This window comes from Sinocyclocheilus rhinocerous, unplaced genomic scaffold (assembly GCF_001515625.1).
Source record: "Sinocyclocheilus rhinocerous isolate Xijiao unplaced genomic scaffold, SAMN03320098_v1.1 scaffold173, whole genome shotgun sequence".
NCBI classification, from domain to species: Eukaryota; Metazoa; Chordata; class Actinopteri; order Cypriniformes; family Cyprinidae; genus Sinocyclocheilus; species Sinocyclocheilus rhinocerous.
Window position 1 is genome coordinate 858302 of NW_015645056.1, and position 18308 is coordinate 876609.

The following is an 18308-nucleotide window of genomic DNA, read 5'->3' on the forward strand; positions in this document are numbered from 1 at the left end:
TGTGATCGTTGTTGTCTGATTCTCCTTTTCATGATGAGCAATACATTTTCAATAGGAGACAGATCTGCTGGCCAGTCTAGCACATTCACTCTGTCTATGAAACCACGCTGTTGTAGCACAAGCAGAATGAGAGCTGGCATTGTCTTGATCTAATAACCATGGACTTCCCATGAAAGACATCATCTTGATGGCAGTATATATCTCTGTACAATCCCAATATATGCCTCCATGTCAATAGTACCTTCGCACATATGTCAGTCACCCATGCACTCATATACCATGACAGACATTTGCTTTTGCCTCTGTCACTGATGAAAGTCTGGATGGTCCCTTTAGTCTTTGGGACTGATAACTCGCCATCCATTTTTCCCAGAAACAAGTTGAAATGTGGACTCATCTGAGTACAGCACGCATTTTCTTTTTGACTATCTGAGATGAGCTCTGGCACAGAGTACCCGGCAGCATCGCTGCATACACTCTAAAAAATGCTGGGTTAAATATAACCCAGCGCTGGGTTAAAAAGGGACAAATATGATCCAGCTTTGCTTGCAAAGACTGCACTCTAAAAAATGCTGGGTTGTTTTAACCCAACTTTGGGTCGTTGTAAAAAAATTAATAAAATAATACTACTAATAAATACATGTTATCTGAGTCCTTGAAAAATACAAATGTAAACCATATAAGTCATTTGTCACAGCACTTATGGGCTAAAGCACTATTTTGGTTGTGGTCCTTTAAGTACAGTGGTTTTTCTTTTGTGATGTGAGCAAAGATCAAAACATCACAAAATAAATAATTTAAAAAGCTAATTAAAAATTCCTTTAGTTTCTCCTTTAGAGAGTAGGTGTGTTGTTGTGATCTCCAATGTCCTTTAGTGAGATAAATGAAAGCATATTGGGATAAAGGTAAATGTATTCAGTTTGCTGTCCATAATGGATCAAAATATCATACCTGCTTTCTTAATATAAGTTCTTGTATTTATTGTGCACAATTAATCAGTGCATGTTATATTAACATGTTAATTATTTTTTTTATCATATAGAGACCACTTTTCACATTCCAATTATAAATTATGGATCAAATTTTGCAGCACCATATTCATATTAATTAATGGGTCATGCTTTAGTTTGGGGACCAATTCTCACTCTTAACTAACTATTAACTACGACTTGTACCTCAATAAACTTCTAATCTGCTGCTTATTAGTTAGTAAGCTAGTTGTTAAGTTTAGGTATGGGGTGGATTAATGCCTACAAATACGGCTGGTAGGGACTACAACAAGCTACTTCCCAGAGTGGTGAGATCACAAACCCTGAAATTTACATAAACCCCGCCCCTGGGAACATGCAAGAATGGGGGCGTGGCCATGTTGCGCTGCTTTAGAGAAGAGGAAGAGTTGTTGCCATTCTGTCAAAACTAGGGGTGCACGAAAAAATCTATTCATGTATGAATCACGATTCTGTCTTTTAACGATTCTAATGGATTCACAAGTTTCAAAATCAATGTTCTAAAGCAGCGGTTATTAATCCTGTTCCTCCCTGCTCTGCACACACTCTGCACTGCATCTCTCTCTCTCTCTCATTCACATCATCAGCTCCATCAATGAACTGTTCCAACTATACACTTTATGTGTATAGACAGACAGATATTTTTTGCATAGCTACGAGAAGCGTTAAACATGAAACGTCCTGTTATAAGAGCCGTGCTGGTTCTGCGCGATCGTCTTCACTAATATCCTCAGTGTCTCAATCGGGCTCAAATTGATAAGCAATATTGATGACGCCATTGTTTACAATAAAACCAGAGCGCATTCTGAGGTGAGGGGCGTGACGTTTCTGGACTGCACTAGGCAGCACACTGAGGCCAGCTGACCAATCTGAGCCCATCGTGTATTTCTGAGGGAGGGGCTTCATAAAACCAGGAAATCATCAGAGCGTTCATAGGAGAAGGGACAGAGCGGTGTAGAATAAAGTTAAATTATGTGAAAAATAATGTTTTTTTTTTTAACGAAGCATTAACACATGTTAGACTGCACCCCATAAACACAATCAAGCCTAGAAAAAAAGCAGTCAACCACCTCTTTAATACTGTGAACTGGTCTTTAAAATAGTGTTACCATCCAACGAAAATCTACGCAATCAAAATGTTCATGCTTCAAAAAGTTCATTAAACCACTCAATTCATATGGATAACTTTTATAAATGAATCCACATAAACTGAGTGGTTTAATCAAAGCCGTCTAAAGAGACACAACTGCATGATGAACAGATTTAAATCAGATTTTTAAATCAGGGTTCTTTAAATCTGGACCTCAAGGTCCCAACCCTAATCATTACCCCTGAACAAGCTAATCAGGGTCTTAAGGATTACTAGAAAACTGCAGATAGGCAGGTTTGATCAGGTTTGGAGCTAAATTCTACAAGACAGTGGAACCCAAGGGCCAGATTTGAAGAATTCCATTTTAACCCTATTTTAGACTTGGTTCAGTGTTGCTGCAAGCTGATTCACTACAACACGCCACAGAAGTTACTCTGAATGCCGTAGAAGGTCAGTGGTAAGTCTACCATGCAGTCAGCCCACTGAGGAAGTGGAGAGGCCTTTCTCCTGGGTACGACACTTTTGAAACTCTTGAGAGATGATACCCTTTATCATTAGACCATGATCGCAAGCATTTCAAGAGTGTCATACACATACCCAGGATGGCACTGACCCATTATTCCTTGCTGAATTCACACAAGGGAGATGCAGTTTGAAGGGTAAGACAGAACAGGTCCTAGTTCATGAAGAAAATCTCCTTCTTCTTTATTATTATTATTTTTTTCAAGTGCATTATCCATGATTAACAGGTCTATCACCTTCACCAGTCTATAGCCAATGAATTAGCCACCTGAACCAGGTGGAGAATTATCATTGAGGGGAAATTTTTTTACTCCGTCACAGATGTTCTGCAGTGTAACAGAAGCCAAAGAAAAAAAGAGCTTTGCCAACCCCAACACAGAACAAAAACTATACACCAATGCATGCATGATGCATAGGATTTAGCACGATGCCAGCGATGAGGAGGCACAATCAGCATCAGCTTTGACTAATCATGAGCTGCCAGTGGGGCTCCATTGTCCTGCCACAAGCTCCTGTCATGAGTCTTATCCCAGCATTACCGCTGGGACCCGAGTGACAGTGATTTGAAGGCAAGAATATCCTCACAAAAACCAATAGACCTGCATTTCCATTAGAAAGGTTAATGCAAGTAGGACAGGTGCCCTGCTGGCATTAGTGACAATACAAGTCTTTAAACAAAGGATAATATTACCAGAAACGTGTCAAAAGATATGTTATCCAGACACCTGAATTGCCAAAATAATGTGCAATTACACTGCATGCCCACGTATGTGCCATTTGATAAATGTCAGATGTTCACAAACACACTCACAAACAAATAAAATGTTTATGATACTAAAACATTTAGGATACTGTATGTGAGGATCTGTCCCATCAATAAACCAGTATCAAACGTATCTAGTTAATCTACTAATTCTGCCTATTACCTAGTATGTAGCAACATACAGTGCCCTCCACTTATATTGGCACTCTTGGTAAATATGAGCAAAGGTGGCTGTGAAAATAAATCTGCATAGTTTATCCTTTTGATCATTCATTAAAAAAAAGTCACACATTTCTATCCTATTATTGAAGTAAAAAGGGGGAGGAGGTTTCATTATAAAAGTAAATGTTTTTCTCTAGTTCACGTTGGCCACAATTATTGGCAACCAATTATTGCAACGTCCTTTTCGCAAGATAACAGCTCTGAGTTTTCTCCTATGATGCCTGATGTGTTTGGAGTACACTTGATAAGAGATCAGAGACCATCCCTTCATACAGAATCTCTCCAGATCCTTCAGATTCACAGCTTCTTCTCTTCAGTTCACTCCACTCATTTTCTATCGGGGTCAGGTCAGAGGTCACAGCCGTGGCAGAAGCTTCATTTTGTGCTCAGTGACAGGTTTTTGTGTTGATTTTGATGTTTGTTTTTGGATCATTGTCCTGATGGAAGATCCAACCATGGCCTATTATAAGATTTCTAACAGAGGGTACTGTTGGTATTTGATGCTGTGTATGAGAACAAGATGTCCAGGACCTCCAGCAGAAAAATAGGCCCACAATATTAAAGATCCAGCTGCATTGGGTACTTTTTATCCCTGTTTGCACCAAACCCTTCTGATGGGTTTGCTGCCAAAAAGCTTTTCTTTTTTTTCCCCTCTCTCTCCATCTGACCATAGAATCCAGTCCTGTTTGACAACTGAATATGCTGGAGTTTGTTTTTGGATGAGCGAGGAGGATTTTTCTTCCTCTCACCGTGCATTAGGACGATATAGACACACGTCCTCTTCCAGGCAGATTTATAATATCTTTAGTTGATTGGAATTTCTTAATTATTGATGGTGGATTATTGATTTTGGGATTTTCAATGCTTTAGCTCTTTTCTTACAGCCACGTTCTATTTTGTAAAATCTTGTTCTGCACATCAGAACTATATTCTTTGGTTTTACAGCTTGTGATGGATGATTAAGGGAATTTGGCATTTGTGTTCCTCATATTTATAATCTTGTGGAACAGGAAGTTATGGCTGGACAATTTCATGCTCCTAGTCACCCTGTGTGCTAAAAAATGTAAATATGAATGGGAATATAGATATTTTACTCATAAGAATTTCTGGGGGTGCCAATAATTGTGGCCAACATGCATTGGAGAAAAACATTTATTTCATAATGTGAGATTCCCTCCACTTTTAATTGTTTTACTTCAACGAAAGGTTAGAATATTTAGAATTTTTTAATGAAAGATTTATTATAGATTTATTTTCACAGCCACCAATATTAGTAGAGGGCACTGTAGAATAATAGAGTTTGCTACTCACCTGTTTGAAAAAGAGTAAATCTGACTGAATCCAGTTTAAGTAGTTAGTTACGCTTTGGGTTTCCTTGCAGAGTAATTACATGTAGTTTGTCTCTCTGTGTAAATTATATTCAATAATGATCAAGTTTGCAATAATTCTCAGACTCTTGATAAGCATTTTATCATTTTTGGTGGTTATTACACAAGCAAGAGTTTCATATTCTTGACCATTTCTAAATAATACGTGCTATTCTATAATAGTCTGCATCCAGGTTCTGCTTTCATGTGAGTCAGACTGATTAAAGCGAACAAAACAAATTGAGTCACGGTGACTGTGCATGTATTTTTATTAATGAGTTTCATTAATAGAGCTTGTTGCTGTTGTTTATTGCCAGCCTGGACAATACTTTCTGCCAGTTGTCATGAGCTAAGAATGCTGAATCGCAATGAATACATCACTATAGTTTCCTTCATAATGAAAATATTGGGCATAAAATTAGGCCTCACCGCTTTTGTAACGGAGAGATAGCGGTCATAGCTGATGAGTACGATGTTGAAGACAGACGCAGTGCAGAGAAGATAGTCTACGACCAGCCACAGCTTGCAAAGTCCTTTACCCAGCATCCATTTCCCTGTCAAGATGTAGGGCATATACACGGGTATGCAGAAGGCACCTGTGGGAAACACCAATCAAAAAGCAATATGCAATTCATATCTGTTGTTACAGCATTTTGTCCATTTGTCTGTTGTGATGACTCTATCAGTCGTGTTGCTGTGGTTACACAATGATTGCAATTTCAAGAGTAAACATCCAGCCGTATTAACAAAACAACACAGTCAAGAGGTCCATTATCTAGTAGCATAGAGATGATGCATGAAGCTCGGCTCACACAAAAATCACTTTCAAACCAAGCAGCTTTATGTTGGTCAATGTGATGAATCTGCGTGATTAAACTGAACCCAAAATCTGTGTGGGGATTTTTTTTTTTTTTGCTCTCAAACGAAATTCCAGATTGCATGGATTCCTATTGAAATGGCTAAATTAAAGTTTCCTTAGTTATTACTTGAAAATGGGTCAAGACTGAAAGTGTTTGTTAGACTTGTGCGTGGTATTGAATCTGAGGCCGAAGTCATGTAAAAACTCTAGGAAAAATAATTTTTCCAGAAGAAAAAAAAAAATCTACGGTTATGAAATGTAGGCACTTCACTAATACCTGGGGTAAAATTTAGTACAAAACAACAGTGCACCATAATAACAGAGTTTGCCAAAATGCTTAATAATTCGAAACATTATAGTGTGTGCCCGATCTCGCGGCAATTCATGCATATTTTACGAGGTGGCTTATTCGTACGACCTTACTCCTACAAATTCATATGATTTTTGCTAAATCGTACGTATTTTACGAGTTGCACAATTCGTATGAATTTGTACGGATGACCTACACCTAACCCCGCCCCTAAACCTACCCGTCACTGGGGTGTAGACAAATCGTACGAGTGAGATCATACGAATTTGTGCAAATTAGCCACTTTGTAAAATGCGTATGAATTTGTCGTGAGATAGCATTGCAATGTATTAACAGAAAAAAAATGCAAACTTTTAAAAAGTGTAACTATTCTTACAATCTTACTACTAAGAACACTTAAATATTTAATGCACATGAATGTATGACATGACCAATTCTCACTATTAACTAGGCATATTTGCTGTTTATTAGTCATTAAAGCACATATCAATGCCTTATTCTGCATGAACATATTCTAGGTCCCTTAACTCTACCCCCAAAAATTACCTTACTAACTATTAATAAGCAGCAAATGAGGAGTTTACTGAGGCAAAAGTCACAGTTAATAGTTAGTAAATAGTGAGAATTGGTCCCCAAACCAAAGTGTAATCGATGTAATAAAAGTCACTTATGAATGAGAAAACTGTAAATGTTATTTTTCACTAGAGTTGCATAAAAAATTAATGTGAGGCAATATAGTCTTCAGCAGGGTAGAGACGATCTCTGGTGTAATGACTCGTTAAGATCCGTATGTGGAGATTTATAATAGCAATATAGTAGAGTACAGTATAATAGAGTTCATTAGAGTGCAATAAAAAAGGTCCATCCAAAGTGCGCATATCCAATCACAGACAACTAGTCAAGGTTTGCAGTGAAAAATGGGAGAATTAAAGAAGTCCAAAAATGTATATCCAAGACTCATACTTGATTTGACTCATGAATCATGCACCCTCTGATGGACTTTCATGCATGCTCAGAAATAAAATGTGCAAAAATTGTACCTTTAGGGGTACAACAGCTTGTGGCACTACCTTTAAAGGGACACCTTTGTACCTTCTTTACCCCTAAAGGGTGTATATACGTATCTTAGAATAGTAATGTGTACCCTTAAGGTAGCAATATCTACTCTTATGGTACTATGTTTAGATTTGACCCTCACTTTCACAACAGCTGTTTATGTAATCACTATCCATTTCAGTGAATTCAAAAAACAACATGCAGAGAAACATTTTCCCCCATTTCTGATATACATTCTGGCTTATCAAAATTTGTATTAGGGCAGATTAGAACCTAGAATCCCTTGCATTAAAAGCATAAAAATAACAAGATATGTTAAAAATCCTGGGACTGACAGCAGGTGTAGGAATAAAGTTATCAAATCAAGTATGTAGATTTAAACACTAACTGTATATTTTGCATACATGTTAAATAAGCATTCCCCATTTCATGACGTCACAGAACCCCACCATCTTCGGCCCGGTTTTATTCCTGATTTGCAATGTTATTATTTAAATGTAACATTGTTAAACAGAAATGTTGTTTGTTCAAGCAGATAGCTGTACCAGACTGATTTGCCTAAAAGGGATTTCATGCAATTACTTTTTAGCTTTACACTATTTGCTTTCCTCAACAGCATCTATAGTAATTCTCAGCTGCTTATAGATTTTGTCATCACAAGAGCAGACATCGGTGGACGCATAATACACTAGAGTGATTAATATGCAGATATGACAAGGCAAAATTCTGACAATACATGGGGAGAAAAATGCAAAAACACTTAGAAGTAGACACATCCACTGACAGAGAACATAGTTTCCCATGCAACCTGCTGATGTAATTATCAAACATGTAATATATTCATTTTTAGCCAAATACAGTAAATGCACACTGATGTAATGAATAGGGGAAGCAGAGCTGGACTCATCTCACATTAATTCACTTCTTACATCACAGCTCGTTCGATGTTAAAGCAGACAACTGCAGACTCTTTTTCCCCTCGGAATTTCTCTGTTTCTTTATTATGATTCTTGGATTGGAGTATATATATATAATAATAACTTCATTTTTAACAATTCTCAAAAATCACGTTTTTTCATTGTGCATTCCAATTAATCTCAATCAAACTGCAGCTGGGTTATTTTGACTAGGTTAAACAATAACTTTAAAAAAACAGCTAACACAATAAAAACATGATAACATTATAAAAATATGATTTTTGAAAAAAAAAAAAAAAAACTTTAGTTATCTGTTTTATCTGAGTTATGTGTTTTAGCAAATAAACTCTTCATATATAATTATTAGGTATTATTGCTCAAAGCTCTGGAGAATTATTAAATTATTACACATTATTAAATAACTTGTGTTTCAAAGTGAACACGTTACGATCAAATCATTCTACATCAAGAGTATGCATGTGAGATTTTAATAGCTAGATTTTTACTAAAATTCTAAAGGTAGCGATTTGAATATATTAAGATAATAATCTTACTACTCACGAACTCTTGATTAAAAAAGATTATATTAACGAATTGCATTCAGTTTTATTTAATGTTCCGAATATTTCAGACAGACCAGTCCTGCACATTGTTCGACTTACATGACTTTGCACCAAATTTTTATTCACACTAGAATACGACAATCACTAGACAATTTGATATTGTTGGTATAACCGACTACGCTGAATATATTTTTAAGGCTATTAAACTTTTCTGTAAACTTTACTTACCAACGAGAAAGTCTGAGATGGCCAGGTTTAGCAGGAAATAATTGCTCTGTTTGCGCAAACTCTTGTCCATCTTGAAGGCGACGATGACCAACGCGTTTCCACACACAATCACAGCAATCAGAATGACCATCATGACCGAGAGCAGCGCGAGCGCCGGACCCTCGAACCCCGCGTCTCTCCTCACGGCGGTCCAGTTACTGACCGTGTGCTCACGGCTCATGTTGGGATGGCTACCCATCGAGAGCTTCGGGGTCTTCACTTCGAGCTGGTCTTCATCTGTCTCACGAAGGTTCAGATGAATGTGTCTGCCTGGTAAATGTGTCGAGCGCGCGCTGTTGACGCCCCTCGCCGCTCCCACGACGCGCGTCAAGAGCGATTCAGAGCCACTATCGACTCTTCCATTCATTTTAGTGTTCTGATTTACTGACATCATTTAAAACCGTGGTAATATGTGATCTAAATCAAGTAATCCCATTTAAGAAAACAAAGAAACAATAGACTATATCAATTATTTAAAATGTGATGGCTTACAGTGATAAAATATTAAGCATTCAGAATTCAACTCTCAGTGATGATGGCCTTTGCACAGCTATTAATGTCATCTTCCTCTTGTTCTTCTTTATTCCTGGATCATTTGAAAAGAAAGAAAGAAAGAAAGAAAGACAAAGAAAAATATATTTTTTTGCCTTGAAAACAATGCACTTTCATTCAGGAAATCTAGTTGCTTATGTTTTGGACATGTTTCTTGAACACAACAATTGAAATTGCTTTCAAACTATTACCGAATAATCACGTTACGTTTGAATAATCAAAAATAATTAAGCTTGTAACTTTAATCTCAAATTCCATAAAGTGTTTCTAATTGCATATTATACAAAAAAAAAAAAAAGTTTCCAATTACATAGTCTGTAAGGACCTTTCACAACAAGCATGTTGCAATTAAGCAAAACACAGACAAAGTGTCTATTCACACCAAGTGTAAAATCATTATCCTTTGGGCTGAACTTCAAGTTCAGGATTGTAATTAGACTGTATTACTGTAATCAGACTGCTAGTCACAAAAATCACAGATATTAGCACTTACTGAACACTTAGTCTTGTTACGGAAGCCTGCTAAGTACGATCTTAGTTTTAAATGTTGAAGAAGGAAATCTGCTTCTCACTCTTCTCTGCAAAATAATTCCTTTTGGTGCTCCAACTGTCCAAGTTTTATGATCAATACACCATCTTTTTCACATTTTAGCATGGTGTCTGTGATTATAACTTAAGCCATTGCAGCTCTTTCATTGATGTTGGCTTGGTGAAGTTCTTCAAGGTGAATATTTAGGTTTTTTTCTCACTTCTCCTGAAGTAATTCTCTGTTTGGACACATCCTTTTTAGTGTTTTATGGTCACTATCATTCACTTTCAGTTTTTGCCCACTATTCTCCTTTGCTGATGAAGTCTTGCCATGCTTGAGTATACAGTAATAAGACTAATAAGTTGTTCTTAAAACAACTAACAATTGGACTGTTAAAGTTACAGAAGCTTCTGCTAAATGGGCTTCCATGATTTGTCCTTTTTGTACAACACAGTCAATATGTTGTCACAGTTAACATCATCATATACACACTCAAGATTTAATTTCATTTAATTTATGCTACTCAACAGTTCTTCCTATCATGTTGATATCATGTCGATCTGCTCATGTTTTTGCAGCTAGTTAATGGCCAAACATATCAGTTCTACTATTGAGTCCTCCTATAAACTGCAATGGGCTGTGGACAATATTAGCATTCATGCTGTGCACAGATCCATACTTCAGAAGTCTATGGGAAATATTAGACCATCCGGGGACATTTGGCATACTCTTTTCAACACAGTATGTTTAGGAACACATATTCTAACAAGAGTCAACAAAATACATTCAGGTGCTTACAGAAGAGATGAGTTTTCAGCTGTTTCTTGCATATTGTCAGGGATTTGGCTGTCCGGATTGGGTTTGGAAGATCGGTCCACCAGCAAGGAACAGTGAATGAGAAGGTTCTGGAAAGTGATTTTTTTGCCTCTCTGTGATGATACCACGAGGCACCGCTCACTCATCTGGTAGGATGTAGACTCACAAGAGGGAATGGAGCAATGTCGTTGTTCTCTACACAAACATCAGTGTCTTGAACCTGATGCAAGCAGCAGCTGATAGCGATTGCATAGAGATAAGGTGAGGTGTAACATGGGCTCTTTTGGTCTGATTGAACAGTCTGACCATTCTGCTGCATTCTGCATCATTTGGTAAGGTTTGATTGCACACGCTGGAAGTCCAGCCATAAGAGCACTGCAACAGTCCAATCTAGAAATGACAAGGAATGAGGAGCTGTGCAGCCTGCTGAACAGTGAATGAGAAGGTTCTGGAAAGTGATTTTTTTTGCCTCTGTGATGATACCACGAGGCACCGCTCACTCATCTGGTAGGATGTAGACTCATAAGAGGGAATGGAGCAATGTCGTTGTTCTCTACACAAACATCAGTGTCTTGAACCTGATGCAAGCAGCAGCTGATAGCCATTGCATAGAGATAAGGTGAGGTGTAACATGGGCTCTTTTGGTCTGATTGAACAGTCTGACCATTCTGCTGCATTCTGCATCATTTGGTAAGGTTTGCTTGCACACGCTGGAAGTCCAGCCATAAGAGCACTGCAACAGTCCAATCTAGAAATGACAAGGAATGAGGAGCTGTGCAGCCTGCTCAGTTAGGAAGTGCTCTTACTGATGTTGTGCAATGCAAACTCTCATGACCGAGCTATGCAATGTGGTTTTGAAGGTCAGATGGTCATCAAAGATTACCCAAGATTTCTGTCTGAAGTGGTTGGGATTATTGTTGATACGCTTAATGGTGAACCACCATTGTGACTGGGAAGAAGAGAAGTTCTATCTTCGTTATATTGAGTTGCAGGTGATATTTGTGTGCGCATATGTGTATATGTAACAAATAATTGAAGATGTTGTATTATTGAAAATTAATGTGCACACAAGGTGGTAACGCTGAGAGTGTGCGTACATTTTCAATAATTCAAGGGTCTATAGTCAATTATTGATTGAATACAACGGCATTGTTGAATTCTTGATTCTGATTGGTTGACACATGCTCATGTATCATGTGATCTCTTTACAGAATATGAGATACTGTATCCTTACAGTTTTCTGAATCTAGTCTATAAAGAATGTGCTCTCAGAATAACACAAAACATTTAAAACATAATTTCTTAAGTTAATGCTTGACCAGGTGAGCACAAACAAACTTGCATCAGTCAGCCACATGAGCACTCCCATCGTCATACGTCACATATTGTCTGTTCATATGGCATGTATAACCTTGTGTATAACCTTAAAAAAGTCTTTGTTTACTATTTTTATGCACAATAGCTATCCCAGTGCAATGCTAAAACACATCAAACACTCACTGAGCTATTTTCATACTGTATAGTGCATTTAATATATATTCTATATAAATATATATGGTTAGGAATTGCATACTTTGCCTGTGTTTTATCAACAAGTCATGCATTTTGTATACACATATCTGGACCCATCCCAGCAACTCGTGATCAGTGTTGCAAAAAAAAAAGAAAGAAAAAAAAGATAGATCCAGACCTGACATTAATTTCTGTTCTCTATACAGTATCACTTCCTCCTTAATGCAGGTATAAATAATGTTCATACCTATGTGCCATGTAGCCTTTGAGCACCACCTTCAGGCTGGTATGAGCATGCATCAGTATGCATCACATTGAGTGGTTGCTTGTATGTATTTCAAGAGTTAAAAAGCTATTTCATTGTGTAATGTTGTTGAAATGTGTATCTGTCTTTATTAAACTTTGTTATAATTTAGCATTTCACTGTACATTTCTTGTATCACTTTTCTTACAAGTAATATATATGCACTGTCTAATTCAGTATTCTCTGCAAAACTGGCTGCTTTGTTGACAACTCCATTCTCTCAATCTGTATCTTCATCTACTTGAAGTTGCAGGTTACCCAGAGCTGCACCAATTCTCAGAATTCTATCCATTTTTGGTGCAATGTTGATTGACACAACGTGTGAAATAATTCTGAGATCCTTCAGTCTGCATATGATCCACTCCACGTGATCTCCTTGTGCTGGTGGTGTCTTCTTCAGAAAGTAAAGGCAGGTATTGTGATTTTCACCTTCCTTTCACATAGTTTTACATGCATACTGAATAAAGTAAAATAGTATATCAAATCATTCCATGTTTCATAGCGTAGTTGAGAATTATCTTTGTAATCATCAAAGAATCATCAAAGTTTGTTTAAAAAAAGCCTGAAACCTAAAAATTGATTGGTGAATAAAATAAATAAATAAATAATAATAAAAAAAACATTACATTACATTATTTTTGTCTATGCATGTGTTTTTTATTCCTAAGTCCTGGTGTCCTCTACAGAGGACATAGCATTAAATAGGAATAAAATATTTCTTTTCTTTTCTTTTCTTTCTTTCTTTTTTTTCTTTCTTTCATTGTTCTCAGGAGGATATTACACATGCATTATTTCTAACACGTGAACTGTTGTGATTTATGCTTAACATTGAAATTGTATTTCCTTTTCGAAATAATCCATTAAACAAGTTGTCATATTTTAGTTCAGTTCGTTTGCGCGTTGTCTCAAGGACACGCCCACAATTTAAGAAATCGAATTAATATTCATGAGGCGCCACTCAGTGGAACCAAATGTTTTAGGAACTGAAAAGATTTTAACACCGGCCTAACCCGCTCCGTGATCACGTCAGATACAGGGTGTGGTTTCTATCTCACCCTGAAAGTTAATTCTCATTTTGGAAACAGCATTTGATCTCAACAGTTTAAGTGAATTTACTTGGATTAGCTGTTAAATGATTCTGTAATAGACCCACCGCGAAACCGAAAGTGAATGTAGAACTTTCCGTCGCTGGAGAGTTTTGCTTGGTGAGTACTTTTATGAAGGTACGATGCATGTTCTCGTGTAGATTGTTTAAGATGATAAAACTGTAAATATGTTAATGATGTCTGAAGACAATGTAGAAATCACCCGCTTGACCAGTAGCGTATTAATATTAATTGGCATGGAATGTTAGCTGGCACATTCTGCTATGTTTATAGTGGCACATCCGGTTTTCAGTGGCATATTCCAGAGGACTGTGGCTTGTACCACTGAAAACTGCGGAATGTGACATCTCCAATAGTGACTGACACATAATGTAGATACTACACATACGCACTTAATAGCACGATGATATTTGGTTACACTTTATTTCGATAGTCCACTTTAGACATTCTATTAACTATAAGTAACTTTGTAACTACATGTCAACTACATGTCTACTAACTCTCAGGGTAGACTGTTAGGGTAGGTTTAGGGTTAGTAGAAGTTGACAAAGAAATTGTTAGAAGATATTAAGCAGACAGTATACTAATACTCTACTAACTGCTAGTTGACATGTAGTTGCAAAGTTACTTACTGTTAATAGAATGTCTAAAGTGGACTATCGAAATAAAGTGTTACCTGATATTTAATTGATTGTACTGTATATTGCTTTTTAAACATATGCTTTAGGCCTTCTGTATTGGAGCTAATTTATACAACAACCATTAGGTTTCTCCAAACTGCAAGGTTTTATATCGGTCTCGTGTCCCGCTGTGTTAATACAGCATGACTTGCAGTAATATGTAGCCTACTTTAACACTGTAACCAATACAAAATAGTGTGTTAATTTGTTTTGCACAAACATCCTAGTTTCTCCAAAATGCATAACTCAACACAATTTTGCTATTTACATGTGTATTGACAGTTCAGTTGAGCTTTGCCATTTGGGTTTTTTGGACTCAAAAACAGATGTGCCACAAACTGACTGCATTTTTGAAAATTATTATTATTTAATTGACATTATTAAAATAATTGATTCATTATAAAGGATTGCCCCTTTCCCCTTAGTTGTGTTCGTGCGCTTGCGCATGCCTCAAAAGAGGGCTTACAATGACTTACAAAGATACATAACAGCTATAAGTGCATGCACTACTTGCTTTATGCAAGCACTATATAGGATAAATCACTATACAGGATTTACCCTATTATACTTTATCGACACGAATTGATAGGTGAAACGACAAACAGCCACCCGCAAATAATCAATAAACAAAGCATCAGGCTGTCTTTGAGTTCACATGAACAACGGTTAAAGTTACTCGTCGTCAGGCTACAGAAGAATACCATAATTCCTCCGTTCAATTAGGCCTAAGACATCGAGAGTCACGCAGACCTATAACACCCCAGCCACAACACATAATTGCGAATAACATGCCTTACCTTAACAAAAGAATCGACAACAGAGTCCAGCGTTTATATTTTTTCTGGAATTTGCACCGCAGCGCCCCCACACCTTGATGCTCATGACAAGAATAGCATGTATAGTTATCTTTATTGAAGTGAATTAGGTTTAAATCGCCGTCATGCATGAATGAATGATATTTTTGCAATTTTACACATAATAATCCACGATGATCACATTACACAAAACTGAAATTGCACGTCAAAATAACACATTGTCAATATTTTTTGAGACCCCCCCAAAATTTCACAAATCCCGTTTTCAGGGGAGCCCATGTCTTAATAAGGGGAGCTGAGCTCCCGCTAGCTCCCCCGTAGTTCGCACCCTGGTTGTCATGTTATTCTGATATAGATGTGCCATCAAACGTAGTAGCATGAGCCAGTGGCTTTAATGTGTCATGCACTGTTAAATCTTTAAATGAATATTTATTATTGTGATGTTTTTCAGGGGGGGGGTCACTATATTTATTTATTTGCTGTGGGTGCACTGACATCACAATTACATATTTTATGATGATGCTCTTTATTCTCCAGTCACATTACCTTTAATATTAATATTCATGAGTGAAACTTTTACGTTTATATTACTTCTTAATATTAACCATAATTATATCGCAATATTAAATAATGAAACATATTTATATATGAAGTCTCTGAGACCTCTCAGATCTCAAATGTGTTAAATAGATGTTAAAGAGAGAAGTTGGATGGCTTTAGGCTTGTGTGAGCAAAATCTGTGCAGAACCAATCACCGGTGATCACCGCAAGATTAATACCGGTTAGAAATGTGATTGTTTTCACATTGAATAACAAGTACTTCGGGTGTTTTGTTCATCATATTTATTATCATATGACACAAAAGCAATATAACTTATATTACATCCAATTTATTATAGCAACAAAGCACATGAGCGTGAATCATGAAAAATCCCATTGACTAATCCACTACGAGAATGGAGAACTGTTTGTCTTGACTGCATTTTTTTCACTCCTCTGCAGCCACCTACTCTCATCTACATTCGAGGCAAGGCACATCTCAAATGAGCTTGAATTATGCACTTCTCTTTTTTCCTCTTTTCTTTTTTTATTGCCAAGGTATAAAAAATATAAGTATAGCACAAATGTAAAAATACATATTTAAATAAAGTGATAATGAAAGTAGCCTAAAGCATCAATTACAAACAGAATGCAGAAAATGAAAACTTTAACTTTAGAAATAAAATAAAGGGGTAGCACAGGTTTATTGTCTTGAGAGCTTTGAAATTAAGATGAAGATGAAATAGCTTGGATGTATTGTTGGATTTCTTTACTAAAAAAACAAAAAAAACAATGAATAAGGGATTTTGACAAGAAAACTACTCTGTGAAACTCAAAAAACTTATCTATATACACACACGAATCGCTGCAGTTTCCAGTTGAAATGAACACTAGGGGCAGTAAAACTCCCGACAACTTTTATTCCTTGTCACACAAAGTATGATTTGCAAGTCCACAGTTTCGATTAACAAAGCCTCATTTTCGCATAATTACTTGAGGAATACTATGTTATGAATTCAAAACAATTTTAACATGTTGCGAGATTTGAAAACGGATACTTTTGAACGTTGTCGTCATCAGATATTTAAATTATAAACCACCGCAATACGTACCTGAAGAAACGTAATACAAACACAGCAATACGTGCCTATATCAACGTAACAAAAACGTGCCAGGGTCACGTATTAAACCCGCGTTTTAGCGCCACTCACTATGAAACTGCTGCGAAACGTGCAGTAAGATACGTAATAATGGTGCTGCAGAAATGTATTTAGAGGCACGTATTTCGAATGAGCCTGGGTTGGGCAGATAATAGCCTGTCTATGTGCCAAGCGTTTGTACGCCTGCCATTGTGTGTTCAATTTAAATCGTTTTAAAACCGTGGTTGAGTAATTCACTCCTTGATTTGCTTAACAAAAGCCTACTTTGAGATTGTGCTGAAACACATGTTTATATTGCTTTATTTTCAGTGTGTTTATTGCTAAGTTTAGTGCAGCAAAAAAAGATGCTGGTGAGCGTGTCAACCGCACCTCTGTGGTGTCACAGGCGGTGGTATCCAAATAAATAAATAAATAATAATCACATGTTAAGGTTGCTCATTTATGTGGATATTTGGACATGAGTTAAGTACAAAGCTTTTTTTTTTACAAAACCGGTAGACAACTAAATACTGCAAATATGGAAACACTTGGATTTGTGCTAAATGAGGGCTAGGCCTACATGACTCCATACATTTGGATTAAGCCATAGACGTGTGCCGGCTTTGTATTCTATTTTGCGATCTGGTCACCCTATTTCCCCATGAACAGCAAACGCGCATTCGTGCACAGAAACCAAAGGCCAAGTCAGGATATTCGTTAAATAATATGTTACATTTTAGTTTGTTTCTTACCAAACCCTATCATATTCCCACAGAACACTTAGATTAAAGGGTGTAGGTTTGATTTTGACAATAGTGGGGACATAACAGCAGATAACAACCAGACCCCCCTCCCACCATATTTTAGTCATCTGAATTGTTTTTAGTTTTAGTCTAGTTTTAGTCGACTAAATCTACAGTAAATTTAGTCGGCTAAAATCTAATGGGTTTAGTTAAGGTGTAATGCGTTTATTAAGCATTTCTCTTAAATTTCCAAACTCATTATATAGGTTTGATATTAAGGTTTTATCATGATAACTGCGGTGACACACAACATGCCTTTATGTTAAAATTAAATAAAACCACTTCTCATAAAGAACAAGAACATGGTCTTCTTTTTAATGAAATGCCAATGGTTATATAGGCTAATTATGCATTCTTTATAGCAACTTGTTTACCATATTCTTCATTCTTTCAAGCAGACATATTTATTTCTGTAAATAAATTTAGATTAATATTTAGGGCTACTAAAGTTTTTCAGTCGAGCAGTGCGTGATTTTCTTTCTTTCTTTCATTGCTTGATTAACATCAATGACTCGGACAATAGCAAATTAGGCTGCTGTCCCTTTAAAACCGAATGCACAGCTGCAATG

General features: G+C 36.7%; 2 protein-coding genes across 2 annotated transcripts in view; one reads left to right on the plus strand and one right to left on the minus strand.

Moving 5' to 3' along the window:
• The window catches only part of LOC107705116 (histamine H3 receptor-like), a 13379-nt gene extending 4237 nt beyond the window's left edge, over window positions 1-9142 (minus strand). The window contains exons 1-2 of the mRNA XM_016508258.1: window positions 8905-9142; window positions 5401-5567 (exon numbers count right to left, since the gene is read on the minus strand). Of these exons, the coding sequence (XP_016363744.1) occupies window positions 5401-5567; window positions 8905-9142 (405 nt within the window). The remainder of the gene's footprint in view (window positions 1-5400; window positions 5568-8904) is intronic.
• A 4516-nt stretch (window positions 9143-13658) lies between these two features.
• LOC107705138 (NACHT, LRR and PYD domains-containing protein 3-like) overlaps window positions 13659-18308 on the plus strand; it is an 8890-nt gene continuing 4240 nt past the window's right edge. Inside the window, exon 1 of the mRNA XM_016508294.1 lies at window positions 13659-13861. The gene's annotated coding sequence lies outside the window, so the exon portion shown is untranslated. The remainder of the gene's footprint in view (window positions 13862-18308) is intronic.